Here is a 22,706-nt window from a genome sequence, read left to right as displayed (position 1 = left end):
GTAATAAAGCATCTGCTAACCTCGTAATATGCAGCCTAAGCCTGCCAACCGTGCTTTCATCACCACAGCGGCTCATAACATGCAGGTTCAATTTTTTTTTATAAATTCAGCTCCTTAAGAGGTATTAGCTCTCTTTCTATAAGCTTCTCTCTCTGTCCTTCCTCTGCTTCTCATGGTCAGTCTTGCACATAGGTTTGTATATTTTCAATCCTCTAAGGATGACACTGTTTTCTTTATGGTGATCAACCGACACATTTTAAATCATTTCAATTTGTTGTGCCAAGTCTTGACATTTCCACAATTTCAAAATTTTGATACTTATTCAATACCATCTTCCTCAACATTTTACTTACCATCCTTAAGCTACTCATTTTTCTTCAACCAGATAAGATTCAGTTTTTCTTTGTAATTTCTTTTCTAATTCAACTAATTTCATACTTTTCAGCCTATGTTGTGAACTTTGGCTTCATTCTGCTCTCTTTCTGGACAGGAATTAAGCTTTTCTGTTTGCTGCTAATTCATAACACGCCTGACATGTTTCTGGGCAGTAGGTGCCCCCCCTTCAAAATTTCTTTATACATTTTTCTAGAAACTTGGGAGACATTATATTAAGAGCCTTCTAGCACCCACATTCAAGACATTTTTTGATATCATGTATGGTTTGGCTGTGCAGCTTTTAAGATGAGTTTGTTTCTGCCATTTTACTGCCAATTGATTCAACCCTACAAAATCTTCAGATGATTCAATTGTTTTCTGCAGTTTGCAGCTTCTCACATTTTCATATGTTCCTCAGCTAATTTGTGCTTCTTTTCTTTCTCGCAGTTTCTTTCGCTAATTTTTATTATTTCATTCAGCAAAAAAGCATTCCCACTTTGCTGTTTCTGCGAAACAGCTTTTTCTAGTTATTAATTGTGTTTTGTTTGTTTGTTTGTTTTTTTACCTTTTTCTTAATAGCTGAGTGCCTTTGCTCCATATCCCTCTTATCCCTGGCAGAGTTCAATACAAACTGAGTTTGCTGTAAACAAAGAAAAAAACACAATTGTTAAAGATAATTCATTATGCAAGTGCTCACAAGGTATTCACATTTTTTCCATTCAGTCCCATTTCAACCACAAAATTCAGCGTATTCTTCTGGGATACTGTGAGATAGGTTAACAAATAGTAGCACATTCTCAGAACAGAGAATGCATTGATCCTTATTAAATTACCACTTCTTAGAGCTGCTTTTAAACTCTGTAGAAGCACTTTAAGAAGCAGAATAGAGGCGGCGAATGTCTCTACCAGCTCTGCACATCAAGAGACAAAAAACTTTATACTTCTTTTCCAAATAGCTCCACTGCAGTCAGATGAAAGCATCTTTGAACATTAGCATTTAAGTTTTGTCATTATAAAAAGGTTAATGTCTTGACTTGACTAAACCATTCTAATGCAGGGATATGCTTTCCAATAAATCATTTTTAAATGATCGATTTAAACATGTCACTCTGTCCTGAAACTGTACTCTGGACTCTTTATGACGTTCCTTCGGTTATAAATTACCCCCTGCCATCTTTTATAAATGTCTGACTCTTTTGATTGAACAGCCAATAGTCACTGTTTTAACAAATTACTGCAGTTTAGAGAGCAAATCCCACACAGGTGGACTGGCTATTGTTATTTATTGAAGGATATCAGGATAAGAAAAAAGTAGAAAAAAAAATTTCTTCAAAAGAGTTTACTGGAAAACATAAACCAAAACAAAATCAAAGGAAGAGGTTAATAATTTAAGTTCAAATCATGAATATATGTGTAACAGTGAAAGCACAAGCAAGACCAAACCAGTCAATAAGGAACTGGTTAAACCACATACACAGGCAAGCATTGAAACAAGGCATAAATCCTAACGTCCTTTTATTTTCATTTCAGATGTGCTTGGCTCTTAGACAAACAGAGACACATGATACTAAGAGGTGGGATGCCCCTCCTTTGGGCTTCTTTGAAAACAGGAAGTGGAAAATAGTAAACTTATTTGAAGTCTAATAAAAAAAATAGCTAAATAAACACGTGGCCTGGATTTTACAGATAACTGTTGTAACAGGAAGGACATTTCTGCCGTCTAATTCAGCTAAGTTCATACTTTGTTTCTTGGTTTAAATGTATCTCATTAAAAGACATTTTCAATGTTGACGGAGGAGAAATGCTGCTTCCAGTTTCCCCAGAAATATTAAAGCTGGAGCACACTGACAGAGAGAGATAGAGTCTCGCAGACATGTGAAATATTTCCTGTTGTTGCTCACTTTTTCCTGTCACGATCAAAGTGTGATGTCATCTTGTGACTCTGACCCCACCCCTGTTGGGTTTACCCAGTCAGCGTTGTGGTCTCTCTCTCACCAAGGCTACCAGGTTGTTTTTCATACAGAAACAGGGTTTCATGCCATATCCAGAGCTGGGGAATCTACTGGGTCATTTGATAAATCCCCAACTTTCCAGCCTCCATGGGGTTTATAATGTCTATGATTTCCTTTTTTTAAATTAGCTGTTTCACCTAAGAAATAATAACATGTTCAAACCTTTGAGGGAGCATCAACAACATCCAGACCTTTTGATCAGGCAGCATTGTCAAAGAAATGTCTCTTTTGTGGTTTATTATTTTAGCGTATCATACTGTAGTCATTTCCCCCCATTCCCCTTTTACCCCAGTTTATTTCTATACACCAATAAACAACCCCTTTCACATGCATCTCATTTTATTCTGTCTTCTAGTTAATTGATTTTCATAAATGCTCAGGAGGATTTTCAAACCTCATTTTAATCAACTGTACACAAAAAAAACCTAGAAACTTTACTTTTTCTGATTCAGATTGAGAACTCAGGTCAAAGCAAACATATTACAGTAGTTATAAGGATCCAATGTTTACCTCTTCACTCAGTTTTTGGCAATATTGATCCAGCTCTGACAGAGATTGATGGCCTTGTTTAAAGAACTGAGACTGGACGTCCATGAGGGCCAGCATCTAAAGGCATTAAACATTTTTTACAATTAGATGTTTCAAATAAAAAAACAAATATACATAAAAATAGAAAGCAAAAAAGATACTATGAACTCACGGCCGACAAAATATCTGACTTCTTTTTGGCTTCAATGACGTTAATCTGAAACAAAAGGACGCTGTGGTTACACATATTTGCATCAGCATAGGTAGCTCACTGACTAACTGTGAGCCACAACCTGCAGAAAATATAAACACAGTTAGCAGTCAAAACTACAATCAAATGTGCTGTTGCTTATTTCATTCAGGCTACCTTTAAAATCTAAAAATAAGGAATAAAATTAGCATGTATTAAAATATTAAAAGACTTAAGTGGCGCTTATTTGATTTTTTTCTGCATGGCCTTCCTCACCTCCAGCACATAGTCTAAAGCCCCTGACCGGAAGGCCTTGCGTGCGCCGAGCAGAGCGTTAGTTGCTTCCTCCACTTCGTGCTGCTTCCCTCGTGGAGCTTGGGCGTTTCTGGCCAGCGCCCCCTCCAGAGTCTCGCTACAGCGTTCAAACTCTTTTCGGACATCCTTAAACCTACGAACATCTCTGTGTGAGAGAAAACAACCATTAAGCTGGAATTCGTTTTCTGTAGTTCCTCTAAGTTCTATCTTAACAACGAAGAGCAATTATGAGCTGATCAAGGATTCTAACAGCATTTCAGGGAAAATATCAGGTATTTTGCTGTATTTACAAAAACATTTTGAACTAAAAAACAGACAGAATGGACAATTATTCATAATGCTGTAAGAATAATGTAAAAAATATACAAACTTTTATATATTTCGTTGGAATTTTATTTAGAAAGACCACCATGAAGTGTTGCATTATTCTCGGTTGAAAGGAAAACTTATATTTTTGGTTACGTGCAAAATGTTGAGTGCTGTGGAAAACTACCACTGCATATCAGAGTGCAAGGGAGTTAAACAGGACAATGCAGGGAGGAAACCCGCACAAGACTGGAGACGTAGGTGGAGGTTCACCTTTCAACTCTAACCATGCATCCAGATTGCTTACATCACAGCATATTTATGTGTTTCAGTCTGAGCTATCTTGTTTTATTTCAAACAAGAAAATGCTGATGTTGTTACTAATTCTTCTAAATTTTGACTGAAAACACCAATAAATACCCGTCAGCTTCATAGATTTAATTTTCTGTTATAATAAACTGATATTAGCTAAATCTACTTTTGTCATATGTGGTGTTGTATAATACAAAATAAATATGGCTTTTAAGTAAATAATAATGTTTTTAATGAATTTGTGTCAATATTCTCAATAATCTATATAAAGAAATCAATAAGCTAACAATCTAAACTCATTTATCACATAATGTATTGCACCATTTTATCTTCCGCTGATAGAAGCAGAGAGCAAGAATAAGTCTCAGGGTTCACATGTTGGCTAATTGCAAAGATTGCACTGTTGTTGTTGTTGTTGTTGCGACAGAAATGTTGTTGGGAATTAAGTCCAACATTTCAGCCCCAAGGTAGGTGGCGTAAAGCGGCTTACTCACTCCTTCACGAAGGTCTGCAGCTTTGTCTTCACTGACTTCTGAATCGTCTCAATCACTTCCTAAAAAGAAAATGAGAAAAAAAAAAAAAGAAACAGAATCCAGCTTAGTTAGTACAGCGCACAGTTAAAGGTCTAATGAGATATTTTTGACAGTGAGATGCATGTCTGCTTGCTTGACCACATACTACAGCTGATAACCACCATGACTGGAATGAAGAAGTTATGCAAGCAGAAACTGACAGACTGGCTTCCAGACTCACCCCCTGTGCATCCAAGATGGCAGACAGCTTTTTGGAAAATTTGTCCAAGCAGTCCTGAAGACAGACACCTCAAATTAGTTTTATTGTTGTTGTTTTTTGCAAATATTAACTTTAAATATTCAAATGTCTTTTTTACCAAACTGACTTATTATAGCTCTATACCTAAAAAGTGCTGCAGTATTCTACCAATAAACATTTGCAATGAATAAAAACGTACTTTTCAATAAATTTAAAGCAAAACATGTTGCATTGTATATCATTTACATGAGAGAATAACTAACTGATTAAGCTTAAGTCAGCTTGTCTTTTGTCACCTCGATGGTGCTGTCCTTTGACCACTGGTGTCCGAGCTCCCGTAAACCATTGACGAAGCTCTTACTGGTCTGACAGTAGACTCTACCGGCCTCCAGCATGGCCTGGCATTGTTTCACAAGCTAAAAGACACAAACAAAGCAACTTAAGTGATTATAGTGTGAATGGCTCAACGAAAACCAATTTCAGGTTCTCACATATGTAAGCTCTAGATGCTATTAACTGATTTAAAACTGTTTTATTTACAAATTCAGGCTCTTAGACAACTTAAAAAATGTTAAGCTTGTTTTACAAATTAACACATATCTTTGTAGCATTGGGTGCAACACATTTTACAACCTCATTATATTGAAAATATATTAATGGGTGCTTTTTGTTGTTGTTCTAAACACATTTTATTGAGATTTTGTGCGTTTGTTGTTTTTTTAAAGACTCAGGGCTACTTAATAGGTACTGAGTCATAGGATGGGCTACCAATACTGACCTATAACCTGGAGGAGTCAGCATTCAACTAAACTGCATTGATAAACATATTTCTATTGTTTCTTTAAATTTCTAATTTGCTTTTACGTCTTGTCTTTATACATTCCTATAAATGCTTAAATGTTCTAAATGATTGATATGATGAAATGCTCTACAAATGACAAAAAATAAGAACAGCAGCTTAGAATAGAAATTCCAACATTGTCTGCTGGTGAGTTGCTCTGTTTTAAGAAGATGCTGAGGGCACCCCATGCGGTCCTTCAGGGCCCCTTTATGACCCAAGCGAGTACAAAGTTGGTGACCCCTGGTGTAGATAATGGGTGAGACTGCGGTCAAGTAATACTGGTAGGGGATGCTGGTATCAAAACCATGTGGTTCTGAAACAACTAAAGTTATATATCATGGTGCATTTTAATCGTCTTTAAAGCCATAATATTCCAACTAAAATGGCTCTGAAAGTCGGAATTCCAAGTCTGGAAGTTGTGGTAACACAACCGTACCAGACTTCTGCATTCATTATAGCAGCTATTTACATCGAGGGTCCGATCTTCAAATATTTAAAGTAAGGGACGCTAAAATTGTGTGAGCAATTCCTTTTTATTACGGGAAATAATTGGCCGTGTTGCAGGTGATCTACAAATATTGCCGCACAAATGTTAAAATGTGCAAAGCGATTTGGTTGTGTGCATGTAAAAATGAACAGAACACATTTTCTACTGGCAGTTGAGAGAAAGATGAGGTTCTAAGCCATGAAGTTGGAGGTAAAAATTAAACAAAGTATTTAAAAAATACTGTAATAATTATATCAACAAAACATCTAAGTACTGCAAACTAAATAAAATGATGAAAATAACCCTTCTTCTGCCATGAAATGAGATGTTTCAACATTGATTTTATTGAACATTGTTTTCACCACTGTTATTGTTTAACAGTGCCCGTGGTGGACATAACTGAACAATGGAGAGTATGAGAAACCATAAGTAGAAAAGTGTGAAAACTATGATACCGGTAAGCTAGAAAAGCCATTGTAGTTAAAAATCTCAAAGACATCCCTGAACCCACTCCTGCACTACGCAAAAAAGATAAATTCAATTCTCTCTTCAATTCTCCAGGTGATACAGTAAGTATTTATGTTGATTAGCCAACCATATTGTCAACCAATGAAAACACAGACGTCTAGTTACTGTGTTGCTCCATAGAGTAAAATTTTAAAAGACTGCTGACTTCAAAGTGCTAAATTTATATTTTACCTAGGTATGCTAATATATGCTGTTATTTGTGCAGCAGCAGGAACAATCACTTCTTCTTCTTAGTGCAATGGTGTCCACACATCTTGCCGCAGAGGTAAAAAGAATGTAGAAAGTACTTTGGGTCAAAATTTAGAATTTAATCATATTTATCATATCAAAATTTTATTGATCGTAGATATTCTCTTGCTCAACAATTAATTAATCAGACATTATCTCAATGAAACTAGCAAAGTTTCTCAATGAAACTAGCAAAGGGATAAAAATCTTGTAGATTTGAAATGTAAAAGTTTTGCCGGTTTGTCTGCTTAAAAAGAAAAACACAGCAAACAAGAACATAGTAAGAAGAATATCCCTCACTCTTGCTTTATTTTGCTAACTTTAATAAATTGACTCATCCAAGTCTGTACTTTACTTAAAGTCACTGCATGTTTCTTGTTCATTTGAAGTTAGATAAGACTTAAAGCAATAAACATAAACGATGAAAGGTCAATATATTATGTTGCACATTATTTTTTGTTTAAAGTACATTTGGTAATACTGTTTAGAAACACTTTTTGATGAAGACAATTCACAGGTAAACATCTAAACGATTACTTTTTTTTTCTCCAGTGTTTTGTTGTCATTACACTGTCACAAGTACAGCGCAACGAAATTCATCTCTCTATTTAAACCAATCCCCTTTGGGAGCAGTGGGCTTCCAGGCGCCCGGGGAGCAGTGTGGGGTTAGGGGTCTTTAATCAGGGACCCAGAGTGGCAGTCTGTAAGAGTGGGTTTCAAACTCACAACCTCAGGATTCCAGGCTCTATGCCCAAACCACTTGGCCACCACTCCCCCGGAACAAGCATAAAACACCTACAAAAGTGTCAACAATTTACATTTGATGAATAGAGATCTCCCGATCCGATATTCATATCGAAGATCAGTCCGATATCAGCCCAAAAAGTTAATAATGAAATATATCAGCTTGTTTCTATATTGTAACTAAATTCTCTGACATTACAAAGCTCGTATAAATACTCCAACTCTACCCACTTTTGTTTGTAATGTTGAATATTTTTGTCTGTTTTAGAGATATAATTTGATCAAGTCTTTTCCATCATTCCACAGTAAAAAATAAGTAATAGAAATTGTAGGATTCATGCTGATATCATACAAGGTCAATAATGGTATTGTATCGGAATTGTAATAAAAATTGTATCACAACATCCATACCGATAAATAAAAAGTTCAATTCTTAAACTTTTGACACATAGATTCAATCTATTTGTATTCCATTTATGGACCAAAGTCACTATTCTTTGTCCAACATGCCTTCCACCAGATTTAGAACAATGAAAAAAGTTTTAAGACCTTTTTCTACAGCAAAACTGTTTCCTGTTGAAAAACTATTTTGCAATAGGTTGCAACAAAAAAGTTAACTGTAGGATTTTGGGAAAGCATCAGACATGATGTTTTTTTCTCATTTTTGTGTTTGCTAGGCTAATGTTTGAGTTTTATTGGGGTTTTTTTGTAATCTATTCTCATTTTGTGCAGTGCTTTTTGAATTTGCTGTGAATTTGTGTACTTGCATGGCGATTGCATCCCTTTGCAACAATACGATGGGGATGATCTGCTTTTTTTCTTGACTCTTTGATGATATGGACTTTCTTCTTGGTGCTTCTTTTAGTTTTGTTTTTTCTCCATAACATTAACACAAAACAATCCTGTGCATGTGCATAGCTGTTTTATTCTGCTCGGTAAAATCTGCCCTTCATTTGGCGCATTAGCAGCAGAGTGGTAAAACTAACTAGAAAGCACATCACAATATATTATATTTTTGGTATCTTTAAGGAGCACAACTGTAGTGAGTTGCAGTTAATTAAAAGTGATCTGTTACCAAAAACAAAGAAATTAGGAAGTAAATAAAATCCCCGCAGCGATAAGCTCATCCTGTATAATTATAAAATATATGATTATATAAAGATATTGGGCAAAGATCTGGCCATTAGCACCACACAGTTAACTGTGATCAGCTCTGATTGATCATCTACAGGTTAAATACTGAAAAAAGCAGGAAATCTGCACTGGCAAGGTCTAATCTATATATCTCTAGTTTTGCATATTTTAAACTTAGTAATATATAACTTGTGAAACTAATCAGAGGTTTGGTGTTTTGGAAGAATAGGTGGTTTAAAACAGAAAAATCTTTGTCCATGAGAAAAACTTTTATCTGACAAATGCTTTTAATCTCTGCTCATGTCGGGCATGTTAAAACACATCTTGAGTAAAAGAGAGAAGTGACAAAAAAAAAAAATCCATCTGATCTCGCCGGAAAAAAAAATGTTTGTCTGTTTCCTTTCTTTGACAGGCAGGTCAAATTTCAAACTGAGTTGCACAAGCCAGATAACCGTTTTTTCATCTCATTTTGCTTTTCTTTTTTTTAATTTTTGCTCATGTGGTTTCATAAATCAAACTGCTCCTATCCATTTTATAGAGTCTGAATAATAAGATGTTGTGGTTCTTATTCAGATAAATGTAGAAAGTGAATTTTCTCTGGCCTACAATGGAATAAACTACAAATGCATATAAAAGTCAACATTTCTTAAAATAAGTGCATTTGCCCTTATTTTGAGTAGGTAAATAAGACGATCGGCCAAAAGAATGAGTATTTTTTTCTTAAAATAAGATGATTTGATATTATGCACTAAAAATAACACGATGCAATAGTTTTTTCTTATTTTGGATGTAAATTTTCTTATTCCATTGGCAAAGTGTCTCACTTACCTGCTTAATTCAAGAGAAAAATGCTGATATTTTAAGAAAAATTGACCTATTTTTTGCAGTGTGGCATTTCATTCCGTGTGTATTAGGTATGATCAGGGGAACAGAAACACTGCATTTGGTCTATTAGCTTATCAGCTGAATACATCTGAAACCGTAACGTATTTGTAAAGCAGGGAAGACGAATTGAAGCAGAACAAAGTGTTGTTCTCTGTCACCGAGAGGGTAATATGAAGGGGAAGCAGTACCTGCAGCTACTTCCTGCTGGCTTCAGGTAAAGCTGTCCCCAAACCCCTGACCAACACTTCTCACTCCTCCTTCCCCAAAGGGAGCTTTTCCCCTAACAGCTGATATACCTGACTGGATGTGGAATAGGTGATAAAGGTCAGCCTTACCTTTTCCAGGCGAGTCTCGAGCTCACTCACGTCATTTTGGACAACTTCGATTTCAGCTCTGAAACGGACAAACAGACCAAATTTTTTGTATGTTGAAGTCCAACCACTTTACACATTTTATTCATAGCTGTAAACTTTTGCACATTTAATTTAACACTTTCACGCCTACATATGTTCCAAGGCCCCTACGGTAGCTCTATGGCCCCTTTGATTCCTCAGTTGGTAGAGCGGAGGACTGTAGGGTATGACTTCGGAGATCCTTAGGTTGCTGGTTTGAATCCGGCTCAAAGGAGGTAACTTTTAGAGAGTGGTGGCCAAATGGTTAGGGTATAGAGATTGGAATCCTTAGGCTGTGTGTTCAAAACCGACTACCATTTTGGCTCTCTGAGCAAGATCCTTAAATCCTGAATGCCCCACAATGGCAGCCCCAAGGGGATTGGTTAAATGCAGAGGTAAATTTCTTTTTTCCCCCCAATATGTATGTATGGTGGCCCTTGACGCCAGCGAGCAGAAAGAGCCCTAGAATTGGAGACGTCATTAGAGCTATACAAGATGAAATTTCGTTTTGTATACACTCTATTTATACATTACAATAAAGTTTGTTTAAGTGTCTAAGTTTAACTGAAACACACTTTCACATATGTAATTGTTTGGCACATCTTTTTTCATTCAAATTAATAAAAAGATTAATAAACCCAAATTCCCATGGTCAAACTTAAAAACTGTTGCTAGACATCACATTTATAGAATATATATGTTTATGTTTTAGTCCTAATAATGTGGCTACAAACAAATAAGATCTGAAGCATCTACAGATAGATTTACAGCCAAACGGCTGTCACCATAGGTACCTGTAAATGTCCATAATGTAGCATGGGAATTCTACCTTACATTGTCTCTACATGGCCATTCTCAGACACATATGATCCCACAAACACCCCTGCTGACCAACACCTGCTTTTATAGATTTGCACTTCCTACACCTAACCTCCATGCAACATTTCTATGTATATATTTATCTACTAAAAGCATTTTAAATATTTGACAAGCATCTTTAATTTTGTCTGTTTATAAGAGAGGGTTAAGTTTTACTCTGGCTTTATAATGAAAACTGCAGGTTATTGAATGACTTTTGATTTTCTTGTGAATATTTAACAAATTAGCTATAAATGCCTCTGAGAATTGAATAAAAATTTATTTTTAAAGCACATCTTCTTCCGAGAAACCCAATGAAAATACTGAGAATTTTAATTAGTGGGCATTCTCAGCATTTTTTAAAAATTACCTGGTTTTCAACAAGTTGCTGCGACATGAGAACTCCTAACAAAAACACCTACAGACACTTTCTGATGATATCCAAACTATAACAAAGGCTATTCATATTTGAAATACTATACAATGGCTTATATGATTACACATAAAATGAAAAGAGAGTAAAGGAAAATGCAGACCCTAAGGAGGAAAAATATTTAATATTTGCTATGTAATACTTGTTTAGGTTTCTTTGGAGTCCTTTTTTTGTCATTTTGCTGCTCTTTATGTTTGTGTGGGTTTCATTTCTAAGTTCATTCTTGCGTTTTGCCCTTTATGAATTTAAAATGATATTTGTTAACTCTCAGTTAATCATCCCCCTCATTTAAATCGGTTCTTAGTTCAGCTACTTCTATTTTAACTAATTGAACCCTTAGTATGGTTAATTACCTTCTGCCTCAGTTGCTTCACATATCACCTGATTAACAGATGCATTCTTTGTCAGCATTCACACATCCCTCCGTATAGAAGCTCCCTGGTTTTTGCTCCTTGTTAGTTTCTTTCATTAACGCCTTTGCTTGTTTCACTGCCAATGTTCCCAGGATTGTTCCTTCTGTTTTTAATTGTAGCTTCAATTAATTTCATCACAAGTTTCCACATATTGCAGTCTGAACTTGGTTTACTCACAAACTATTAAACATGACAGGTGGGGATAAAATCTTCCGATTGCTCGCTCAAAACATTGACGTTCCTCTTTTAAGGCTTAATAGGTAATAGCAGAGTTATTACCCAATAATGGTATGTTTTTTTTTTTTTATATATATAAAATAACACATACCTCATTATAAAGCTTTAAAGCATAGCATTTAAAATACCATACTTTACCAATCATGGCAATGAGGCAATGCACACTGATATAATGACGACTCCAATTCAAAATACTGTGCACTTGATGGGTGGAATTTTAAAATATTTGTTTTTTAATGTGTTTATTTATTAGAATTACATATAATTGTATAATTGTTTATTGTTTTTGGTTCTAGTACACTGTGTTTAAAAAAAGGGGATGAATTAGTTCTAAATAATTCCACCCAGAGCACCCTTTATGAATATGCAAAAACATCACGATTTCTGCCAAAAATCTAACATAAAAACCTTATACAATATTTTTTTAAACACTTCCTTGCAGCTAAGTTCAATCTTATTTTGAGATTCCTCCATTTTTGTTACTTTTTTAGCAAAAAAAACACCTATTAAAACAGTAAAATCTTGCATTTGGTACAGCAGCATTCCAGAACCCTAATTACAAGGCATCTTTACATCCAACACATCAAAGAAACTTATGACGTCTTTGGTATTTTTAGAAACTTTGCTGACCTTCTGCATTATCTTAGATGCATTCCATTGGATATGAGAAAAGTTTTGGACACGCTGTTCAGTTTATGCTTGTTTAAATACAAAGTATAACATCCAGAAGGGGAAAATATGTTTCAATTTGACTGAAAAGCACATGTTTGAGGCCTTGTCAAACTTTCTGCCGCAAATATGCACACAGGTCATGGTACTAAGCGAGTTTTCAGAGGGTTTTGGAGCATTAGTCAGTGTCTCTTTTTGTCTGTCTTCTCATTTCTTGCCAGCAGCTCAAGCATGTGGTTTCCGCTGCCTTCCACCAACAGTACAGCAAGCAGAAAAACACACACACACACACTTACACAGAGAGATGAGACTGAGTGGGGTGAGAAGAGAGGAGAGCTGGGACAGACAATATATGCTTGTGTTTGTGAGTGCAAAGAGTCTTAGGTCAGGCCCTTTTTATAATACAACTAAACAACACATCAATGAAGGGGAAAGAAATTGAATTAAACACGAGGTACCAGAGGTGTTATATTCCTTCAGCCGATGTACATCTTTCACCGCTTCACCTCTTCTGAAAGGCAGCAAAGAGAGCAAACTCAGACAGCGCTGAGGCTGAGTTTCCGTCGTGGTTCTCCGCACAGAGAACTCACTTCCTGCCTGCTGTTGATCAATGCAGCACATCTCGCCTCACTTCCTGCTGCCCCCCACCCCTCCGGTTACCTGGCAACAACTCATCTGAACGGTTGACCAGGAGCTGTCACATTCTTTTTTTAAATTTCTCCATGTTTTATCCATCATAATGATACGTTTCAGCAACACCAAAACCTCACCCCCAATATTCCCCTCCGCCTAACATGAGAAAACAGCTCAGAAGGGTTGCTGAGGCTCAAACTTTCCACCGCGTAAAAACAACATGGGCAACAGAGGCACGAGGAGAGGGCAAAATAAAAGAGGGCAAGACGGATGGAGGGTGTAAATTTGCTGGGGAAGAAGCGAATCAGGCAGGGTGCCAGGAACTGTGGGGGCACACCCTGCTTTCTCTAGCCTTTTTGCAAAACCAGCTTAGTGACACTTCCCTCCAGGTTACACCAGCTGCTGATGTTGAAAGAAAAATAATTGCCAGCATTTCTTAGACCTGCGGTGTCAACTCCTTACGGAAACTACATAAAGATAGATTGATCCAGGCTGGATGTAAGTCTGGGAGTACCGCATGGGTGCAGAAATACTTTTAGTTCATATGCATCTGTGAACTCTGTCTCTACTTTCATAATCCCCATCTTTCTGTGGTATTCATTGGTGTTGACTCCAAAAGTGGCATAATAAAAATATGACAACTTATACCTCTGGGACCCAATATTGTTTTTATTTTTCCTCAGCTAGCTGGATGAGTCTTCATGCTCTTGCCTCATAATAAGGCTCTCGTATGGTATCCACGTGGAACGGCTTAATTGAACTCATATGGGGAAAGAACATTTTTTATCTTATATCTTGCACCAAACCTATGCACATAGCCCGCCCAAACATAAGCAACTAAAGATTTTACTGAGATCCTCCAGGCCAGCAGGGGGCCCCCAGCAAAACCATGACTTCGCACATAGAATATTACACTCAAAGCTTTACTTTGCAGTTAAATTCATTAAGAAAAAAAAACACACACTTTAAAGTAACATTTTTGATGTGTTGATTAAGAGCAGGCATCCCCAAACTCGGTCCTCGAGGGCCGCTGTCCTGCAGGTTTTAGAGGTTTCTCTGCTTTAGCACAGCTGATTCTGATGACTGCAGTTCAGCAAAGGCCTGTTAATCAACTATCAATGTAAATCAGCTGTGCTGGAGCAGAGAAACCTCTAAAACCTGCAGGACGGTGGCCCTCCAGGACTGACTTTGGGGATGCTTGATTTAGAGAAACTAAAAATAAAAAGGTCAGGTTACGGAGCTAGTTTCTGTTAATTTCTCCTACGGGGGAGTCTAATCTCTAGCACACTTAGATAAAGGGGCAAAGGGATAAACGCAGTCTTCAGAGGATTGTGAATCAAAGTTAAATCTAGTTTACAGGAGATTCTCAAGGTTTGGACTTCATCCGGAATCCATGGTTACAAGTCACCAAACATGGATGGGCAACAACTGTTTCATCCATGTGTTATATGCCTACACCTGAGATGACACCACTGCTCCAGAGTATGAAGAAGCAATGGAGAGGTAGACAGAAGTTGTGAAATGCTTGGTGTTAAACTGAACGTTTGTAATGATTTGCAGAGCACTGATCCATTATATATGATCAAACCTGAATTCAAACCACTGTCTAGGAAACCTAAGACAAACATGTGTCTGCTTTTAGTGACAGGTCTTGTGGAAATACTGCTTTCTTGCCCCAATGACCAATAAACCGCTCGGAAAATTGGTCAGACCTCAACCCAGAACTAAATCTATGACAACTTCCTTTACACCTCAGCAGATCTCCTCGATGCCATGCTGCATTAATGCAGACATTTGTGCAAAAGGAGCCACAACCAAGTATCGAACGTATTTGCAAGACGGAAACATAAGACTTTTTTTTGAGAAAGTCAGCATTGTTCTTAAGCAAATTGTCAGTCATTTTGCACATCTCTGATGTTGCTGCTGTTTTAAAATATCCATTTATGCAAAAATATCCACAGCCATATATTGGTTATTTATTCTCCAGGTGCCCAGTAGTTATATTGTTAAAACACTTTACACTACAGTATTTTATATTGTTTTGTTTATTTTAATCTTCACTATTATGTTATTTTATACACTTTTCTAAGGTCCACATTTGTGTGAAAATTTTTTCTATAATGTTTTTTTGTTCTGCTGTAACACAAGAATTTCCCCTTTGTGAGACAATGAAGAGATTTTCTATTCTATTCTAAATTCTGCTTTGAGATCACATGTGGGGGGCAGAGGCGTAGCTAGAAAATTTTAATATGGGTGGCCAGTCAAAAACACTGTACACTGAGGGGTGGCGGAAAACGGATAGGCACCAGAACCTCAGGCTCAATCTAAACTGGACGCACATGCATAAACATCCATATTTTTTTAAATATGACTAACTATACTTTCCTACAGCCTTTGCTAACAAATAGATGCATATATTTAAACATCCATTCCGTCTAAATAAAATGTTTAGTGGACAAAATCATCTTTTCCATTGTCATTACTTACCTGCTATTATCAAAAATTGCTCTGCATAAAATTAATATTTACATGGACTAATATCTACATTAAGTTATTATTAAAGTAGTTATGTATCTATGATTTCAGTGAAGACTCCTAGATGACTTGCAGAGACACATAATTTTCTCTTTACCCCATAAAACACAAAGGTTAGTGGAGAAGAGAACATGACTTCTGTATATATCAATTTTAATGTTAGTATTTTGATGTGTATAATTAACCACAGTGTTTTAGTTGTTAAGTAATTGCTAATAAATGAAAAATTTAAATGTTTAATAAGTTTGAACTTTCCCCTGCTGCCAACGTCTGTATTAAAGGCGGAAAAAATGGTGGGGGTTGCCAATGATTGGCTAAGGGCCACCTCTGGCCCCCCATCTAGCTCCGCCCCTGGTGGAGGTCATAAGCTGTAATAGACTAAGTGAACAGAAATTGATGCTTAAAATGTAAAAACTTCATTTTAGCAATCTAGATTATAATATATTATATTTTTTTAATGAAACAGGCCTACTTAAAATCAGTACACACATCCTTAACACCACATTTAATTCAGATGGACTCCCTAATAGATTGAATTTAGCTCTTAAAGTTAAGCTTCAGTTGTGTCTCCTCAATGTTATAGCTTTAGTTGATCTCACCTGAAGCGAGGAGAGTCTTTCAGACACTCCTCAAAGTCCAGCTTCACTGTCATCCCTGCGTTAATCTGCACAGAACCAGCGGTGTTAATCTTAATCCCTCCTTTGGAGTTTAGTTTGAGCAAAAAAGAAAACTGTGTCTGTCCGGGTTCAGGGGCCCACTGTAGGAGCCTGGCTCATCGCTGGACAGGAAAATAAAAAAGGAGAAAAAAATGTAATCCTTCCCTTGAAAAAAAAAAAAAAAACGTCCTGTTAGTCTTTTCCGGCTCACATCCGTGTGTGAAGTCAACTTGTCACCACTTTTGAATCAAGGCAGAGGTTTGAAACGTTGTTTTTGCCATCTTATCTGGTGAGGTAGGAGGAGAGATCCCTCCACTCCTTCAGTCAGCTGCAGTGATGCTGCAAAAACACAAACAAACCCTGAGCTGAGAGGATCTAAGGGGAAATAAAGAGTAATAATTAGAGGTTAATATTCCCGCATGAGCTGGAGCGCGTCAGAGCAGCAGCCTGTCAGAGTTGCGCGTCTGATGCGGACTGAGCGCAAACTGTTCCACACAAAGAAGGTCCTCCCCCTACATCGCACTCATCTCCATTTCCGTGTTTCTTACTCACACAGCAAATTATGGTTTCAAATAGGAGCAAAATAACGGGTTAGAAAACACAGCCCCACATCTCTATAGTTTCACCATGTGAGTCAATAACATTTAACTTAGAAACCAGCTGATAGTAAACAGAGAATGCATGGAGGGGATCTGGCAGCTGTTTTAAACTCTCCAGTTTCATTGAGCTGGGAGCTTTTCGCACAGATTGCTGGGTGTGGATTCTTGTCTGGCAACCTGCCCTGTTTTGTTGTTACTGAAGTGCAAAAACCTGTTCGCAGGTTTCCCACAGTCAATAAATCATTCTGCTGCCAGAAACAGAGGCGTAGCCAGAACATTTTTATAAGGGTGGCCAGGCAATAACCAATGTACACTGAGGGGTGGCTGAAAGTTGATCTTAGGGTCAATCTACAGCAATAAAATTAATGGGCACAACATCCATATTTTCAAAATAAAGATAAACTATACTTTCCTACAACCTTTGCTGACAAATAGACGCATAAATATTTAAACATCTGTAATTTCTAGATAAAAGGTATAATGGATACAATTCTTTAAAGTTTGAGTTCTGGGGGACACATATTTTTCATCGTCATTACTTACCTACTTTTGTCAATAATCATTCTGCATAAAATTGATATTTACAAGTACTAATATCTACATAAATTGATTATTTAATTAGTTTTATTAAAATAGTTATTTATCAATAATTTTACTGAAGACTCTTAGATGACCTGCAGAGACACATAATTTTCTCTTTACCCCATAAAACACAAAGTCTTCTTCTGAAAAGAGCATGAATTCTGTACTTATCATCTTTAATGTTTCTATATTGATGCGCATAATTAACCAGAGGGTTTTTGTTGTCAATGAATTGTTCATATGAAAAATGTAAATGCTTTGAATATTCCATTGAGAGCATTACTGCTTCCACCATCTGTATTAGATTGGCTAAGGGTGGCCATGGCCACCCCTGGCCCCCCATCTAGCTCCGCCCCTGGCCAGAAATAGACTGCTTGATAAAACATCTGTAAAACATCATAATTCCCTTATACTAAGTGGTTCGCTTTTTGGCAAAGGGCGATATGGCTCACCAACCGGGTGGTTTTCTGTAAAGGAGTGATAAGGGCTTAAAGAAAAGGAGGAAAAAAATAAATAGGGGTGGGTAGTGCTTAGAACAATCTGAACACTGAGAAAATATATTTTGAAACCAACTTTTAACTTTTTGTTTGTTTGTTCCGTTCTCATCAGATTTAGTATCCAGCATTAAATCCTTACTCTTATACTCCAGGTCAAAATCAGGAATGGTAGGGTATTTATTCTTTTAAACTCATGAAAATTATTAAATGTCTTCTCTGGTAGTTAAAGAATACAAATAATTTTTTCTTTAAGGCATCAGAGAAACCTTGCATTTAAACAAGAATAAAATCCTAGATTCAGAGACCACCGAGTAATTGCACTGCAATGTTTCAGTTCTCTTAATAAACACAATAAATGTATGAATCATAAAATTAAGGAAAAACTGGCCTTGTTAAATAATTAAAGAGCCATTAACCTGTTTCTCTGTTTCACACCCAGTGCAATAACTATATATATAAATATAAATATCCCTCTATATAAATAGCAATGTAAGCACCCTGCGCTATAACCCCGTATAGTGATATTATTATATTAAAAAAAACAAAAAATTGCTTAATTCATTTTTTTTATTGATCTCACAGTGTTAGAATATATATAATAAAAACAATGAATCAATTATCATGTAGGCTACGGAGTCATAGGTGCATCAGTATTGAACTACTGAAGTGTCAGTGTGCTCATCAAACCGTGTTTTAGTTGTAAATGGTCAGATAAAAATGATACTTTAAAGATGTTTTTCAATAAAAAAAAATTACAAAATGTCTTTTTAAAATGATTTTAAAATTAATAAAGATGTAAAAGAATTCATAAGAACAAGTCTTATAGTTTTCTTTTCTATTTAGGCCCAGATATGAGATAGGCAACATAAAGTTAGTGCGTCTGTCACATTAGTCTAGCTTCCCTGTTTGCTGATGAGATTAGAAAGAATTGTTTACATGTTTTGTATTTTATTACCTGTATAATATCCATCTTAATTTGAAGCATTTTTAATGTGGGAAAGGCAAAAAGAGCTAAAGCTGCCATTAATGTCAGATCCAGCCCTATAGATATGTGCTATATAATGGAAATTAAGCTCCAAAGGGTTATAGCAGATGCTTAGAAATGATGGGATTGATAAAGTACTAGGAGGGCTGCAGAAGGGTAGGATGGGAGATTATTGCATTAAGATGAATGAGAGTTTCACACTGGCATGCAGAAGAAGTCGGAGGGATGTGAAAGGAGATTCCCCGGGAAACTAGTTCTGCATTCACTCCTTTTTGACTGCTCAGCTGTGAAGCTCATTCAAATTAATGAATAAACAATTGAACTTTATTGGTCTCACATTGGGGAACTTTAGCTCTGCATTTAACCCATCCCCTTGGATAGCATTTGGTACCTTGCAGTTTTTATTATGAATAAAACACCAAAGTGGGCGGGGCTTACAAACACATATAACTATTATTGATCAAAGTATTCCTTCAACTTCACAGTTTTCTGCAAGTTACTGTTGTATAATGGACTGGTGTGGCTCCCCCTGCTGACCAGGGCTTAGTATTACAGGACCTGACTCATTAAAAAAAAAATGTAACTGATTTTTAGTTTTTTGGTATTCTGTGTTTTTGTAATCACGTTTCTACATGTTGCAGATATTTCTGGCGGTCTAGCAGTTTGTCTGTCACAGCTTTAAGTTTGGTGACGCCCTCATTATTTTCTATTTTCCGAGGAAAAGCTTTGCCCTTTCTCACATATTTCTTTTTAAACCAGACGTCATGGAAAGGCTGCAGTGAGTTCTCTTGTTGCTATGATATTTATAAAAACAAATAAATAGATAAGATAAAACTCCCAGACCGATCTTTAATGAGAGGGCACATTGAACAGCGTTATTACACAATTATAACAACATTTCTGTTTTCAAACGATGTTTTTCGGTCTTGTGATCACCTAGATAATTTCACTTCCTCAGGTGAGACGTGTCATCACACCATGAGAGCTGACAGGGCAGCGATGTCAACTATCAGTCAGCCACAAGTTTGGGATGCGCGCGCGCCTAAGTGACGCACCCAGAGCGCAAACACAAACAGCGCAATCAGCTGGAGCAAACAGTATCTTTGCCCCCATAGATAAAATGATTTTGTTTGTTTTTTATTCTAGAGAACAACTTGGCTCCTCGACGGGCTCTTGTTTTTCTATGACAGGAGATCCCCAAAGCGCCTTTCCAACCACACACCAAACACACTGTTTGACTTCACTTCCGGTAGGATTTTCAAAGTATAACAATAATACAATATACAAACATCAACAGCAATAATAATTATAATAAAATTATGCCTCTAATAAAAGGAATAAAAAATGTCAAAATAATATAATCAAGCCAGGGAAAAAAGGATAAAATAAATGAAAATTATAAGGAAATCATTTAAAGTTTGAGTGGAGGTTTGGGTGTTTGACATGGGTGGTTCTAGACGAGGGCCAATGGGGGCCCCTGTATTTAAGACATTATGCTAAATAAATGTCTGATTATAATGTGCACTGGCAAGAAAATGTCCCATGCACCAATTTCTTTTACTTTTTTTCTTCTGGAGTTTTATTTTAATAAGGATTCAGAATTTAAGTGCACACCGTAGTGCGGCCCAGAATGTAAAAAAAAAAAAAAAAGTGTTTCCTTTTTCAGTTACTATGTCTTCATGACAACTGGTTGAAATCCAAAAGTGCTGAAAAAGTAACAGAGGTAAACTTTCACGATAGAGACTGAGGTGAGCCAGTAATCAGTAGCTTTCACTTTTTTTTCTCAGTGGTTTTAATGTCAACTATTGGCAAACAATAGTGTTTGAAAATGAAGCGCAGCTGCAGCTTAAAAATAACAAATAACATGGATGCATGTATGTTCAGGAGAAGATGCAGGTTAATGCTCCTTAACAGGCGCTGTGAGATCCCCATCTGGCCCTGGTACTAACGACCAACAAGGTGATTTATGCTCTTAGTAAATAATATTGTAAAGCAATATGTTTTCAATATGTGAGGTAATAGCTTTTCCTTTCATGGCACACAACTCAGTAGACCAAACAAAGCCCCTTTTTCTGCATATTTGGCTGAAAATAGCCTCTATGTGGCTGTTTCTGTTTGCTGGACAATTGCTTCATGATAAAATCTTCTGACCAGATTACTATCAGACACAGTATTAATTCTGAGGTCCAAGTTTGTCCATGACAAGTTTCCTTCTTTCTTCATTCATTGATTACAGGAGCCCTTCTAGCTCAAACTTGCTGAGCCTGGCCGTTGGGTCACACTATTGTGACATTTAGTGCACTCAAGAATTCGGCTGGAGTCGAACCGAGATCTCCTCTTCAGGTTTACTATTTCGGGGTGCACATTAGAGTCCGACTGCACTTCTACTCTGACCCAAATGGGACCAAATGTATCTAAAGCTGCAGGTGGAAAACACCCGTAGCTTCTATCATATTTATAGACTCAAGTTTTTATCTGCTAAATCTCTAGTCTCCATGAAAGGAAGTGGCTGTTTGACTCATTAATAATTCAAACAATGAACTATTTCCCCATTTTTTTCCTTTTTTGATACACTCTGTTGTTTTGTCCTCCCATTAAAAAACAAAACAACACTCTAATAATGAAAAAAAAAGCTTACACCTTCTGTTTATTTCTAAAAAATCCTTACACCATGAATACTGCAGATGTGAACTACCAGCTGGGGCTAAAAAGTAGATAGAGCCTTATACTAGTGTACAGTTCAAAAGCAGTGCCTTATAATTGGCCCTAGCTTGTACTGGAGGACAGCAGTGACATGGGAATATTTGCAGGCATCTATCAAAACCATTCCTGCTACATTCTGACTTTTAGCAGAAAGTCTGGTAGACTGTCCTTATAAACCTTATAAAGGAGCATTACAGTAATCCTATTCTGAAGAAACAAAGGTGAGGATTAAGTGCCAGGATTGATCTGATCTTTGTTGTAGTCCTTAGATGGAAGTAGGTTGATGTGGTGGTGACCTCCTTTAGATGTAAACTCAATGACCTTTGGAGATATACGCACAAGCCTCCTGTGCTTATATTAGTGGGTTTAGACAATGGATAGATGAGGGAAACAATCAATTGACAAATGGGATATATATTTATGAATAAGGAAAAAGGGTTTTGGTGTATATAGTGATTGATTGTCTTTATTGATCTCACAGTGCAGAAATGTACTCGCTACATCAGCTCAAATAGTCAAAGGAGAACAATGTGTTAAAGGAAGAAAAAGCTGCGTGGCTATATACAGTATATACAGTGCTTTTTTAGATAGTTTTATATAGTAGTATCATTATAAATGTTTTTTTGCACAGGGTGTTTACATGGGTATTTATACAGATGGATATTTATATATATAGTTATTGCACTAGGTTTGAAAAATAGAGAAACAGGTTATTGCACAGGGTATGAAATAGTAATTGCAACATCATACGTTACACAAGTTATTGCCGTTGTAGTGTCGCATTGTAGAGTCTGACCACTAAGCCTCCACTCCTATATATATATATATATATATATATATATATATATATATATATAT

At 36.5% G+C, this 22,706-nt stretch overlaps 1 protein-coding gene across 2 annotated transcripts in view; it reads right to left on the bottom strand.

Annotated features, from left to right (window-relative positions):
* Nucleotides 1-16,958, bottom strand: part of acap1 (ArfGAP with coiled-coil, ankyrin repeat and PH domains 1) — a 40,833-nt gene extending 23,875 nt beyond the window's left edge. For both annotated transcript variants that reach the window (XR_001481355.1, XM_015379509.1), the window contains exons 1-9: nucleotides 16,426-16,958; nucleotides 9,992-10,049; nucleotides 5,106-5,225; nucleotides 4,792-4,845; nucleotides 4,533-4,591; nucleotides 3,382-3,565; nucleotides 3,088-3,132; nucleotides 2,898-2,993; nucleotides 941-1,015 (exon numbers count right to left, since the gene is read on the bottom strand). Coding sequence is in view for 1 of the 2 variants with exons in the window: in XM_015379509.1 (XP_015234995.1) it covers nucleotides 941-1,015; nucleotides 2,898-2,993; nucleotides 3,088-3,132; nucleotides 3,382-3,565; nucleotides 4,533-4,591; nucleotides 4,792-4,845; nucleotides 5,106-5,225; nucleotides 9,992-10,049; nucleotides 16,426-16,478 (744 nt within the window). In the remaining variant the exon portion in view is untranslated. The remainder of the gene's footprint in view (nucleotides 1-940; nucleotides 1,016-2,897; nucleotides 2,994-3,087; nucleotides 3,133-3,381; nucleotides 3,566-4,532; nucleotides 4,592-4,791; nucleotides 4,846-5,105; nucleotides 5,226-9,991; nucleotides 10,050-16,425) is intronic.
* Between the last annotated feature and the right edge of the window lie 5,748 nt (nucleotides 16,959-22,706).

Source organism: Cyprinodon variegatus, unplaced genomic scaffold, assembly GCF_000732505.1.
Source record: "Cyprinodon variegatus isolate N-32 unplaced genomic scaffold, C_variegatus-1.0 Scaffold193, whole genome shotgun sequence".
Taxonomy (NCBI): Eukaryota; Metazoa; Chordata; class Actinopteri; order Cyprinodontiformes; family Cyprinodontidae; genus Cyprinodon; species Cyprinodon variegatus.
This window is presented reverse-complemented; position numbering and strand designations above follow the sequence as displayed.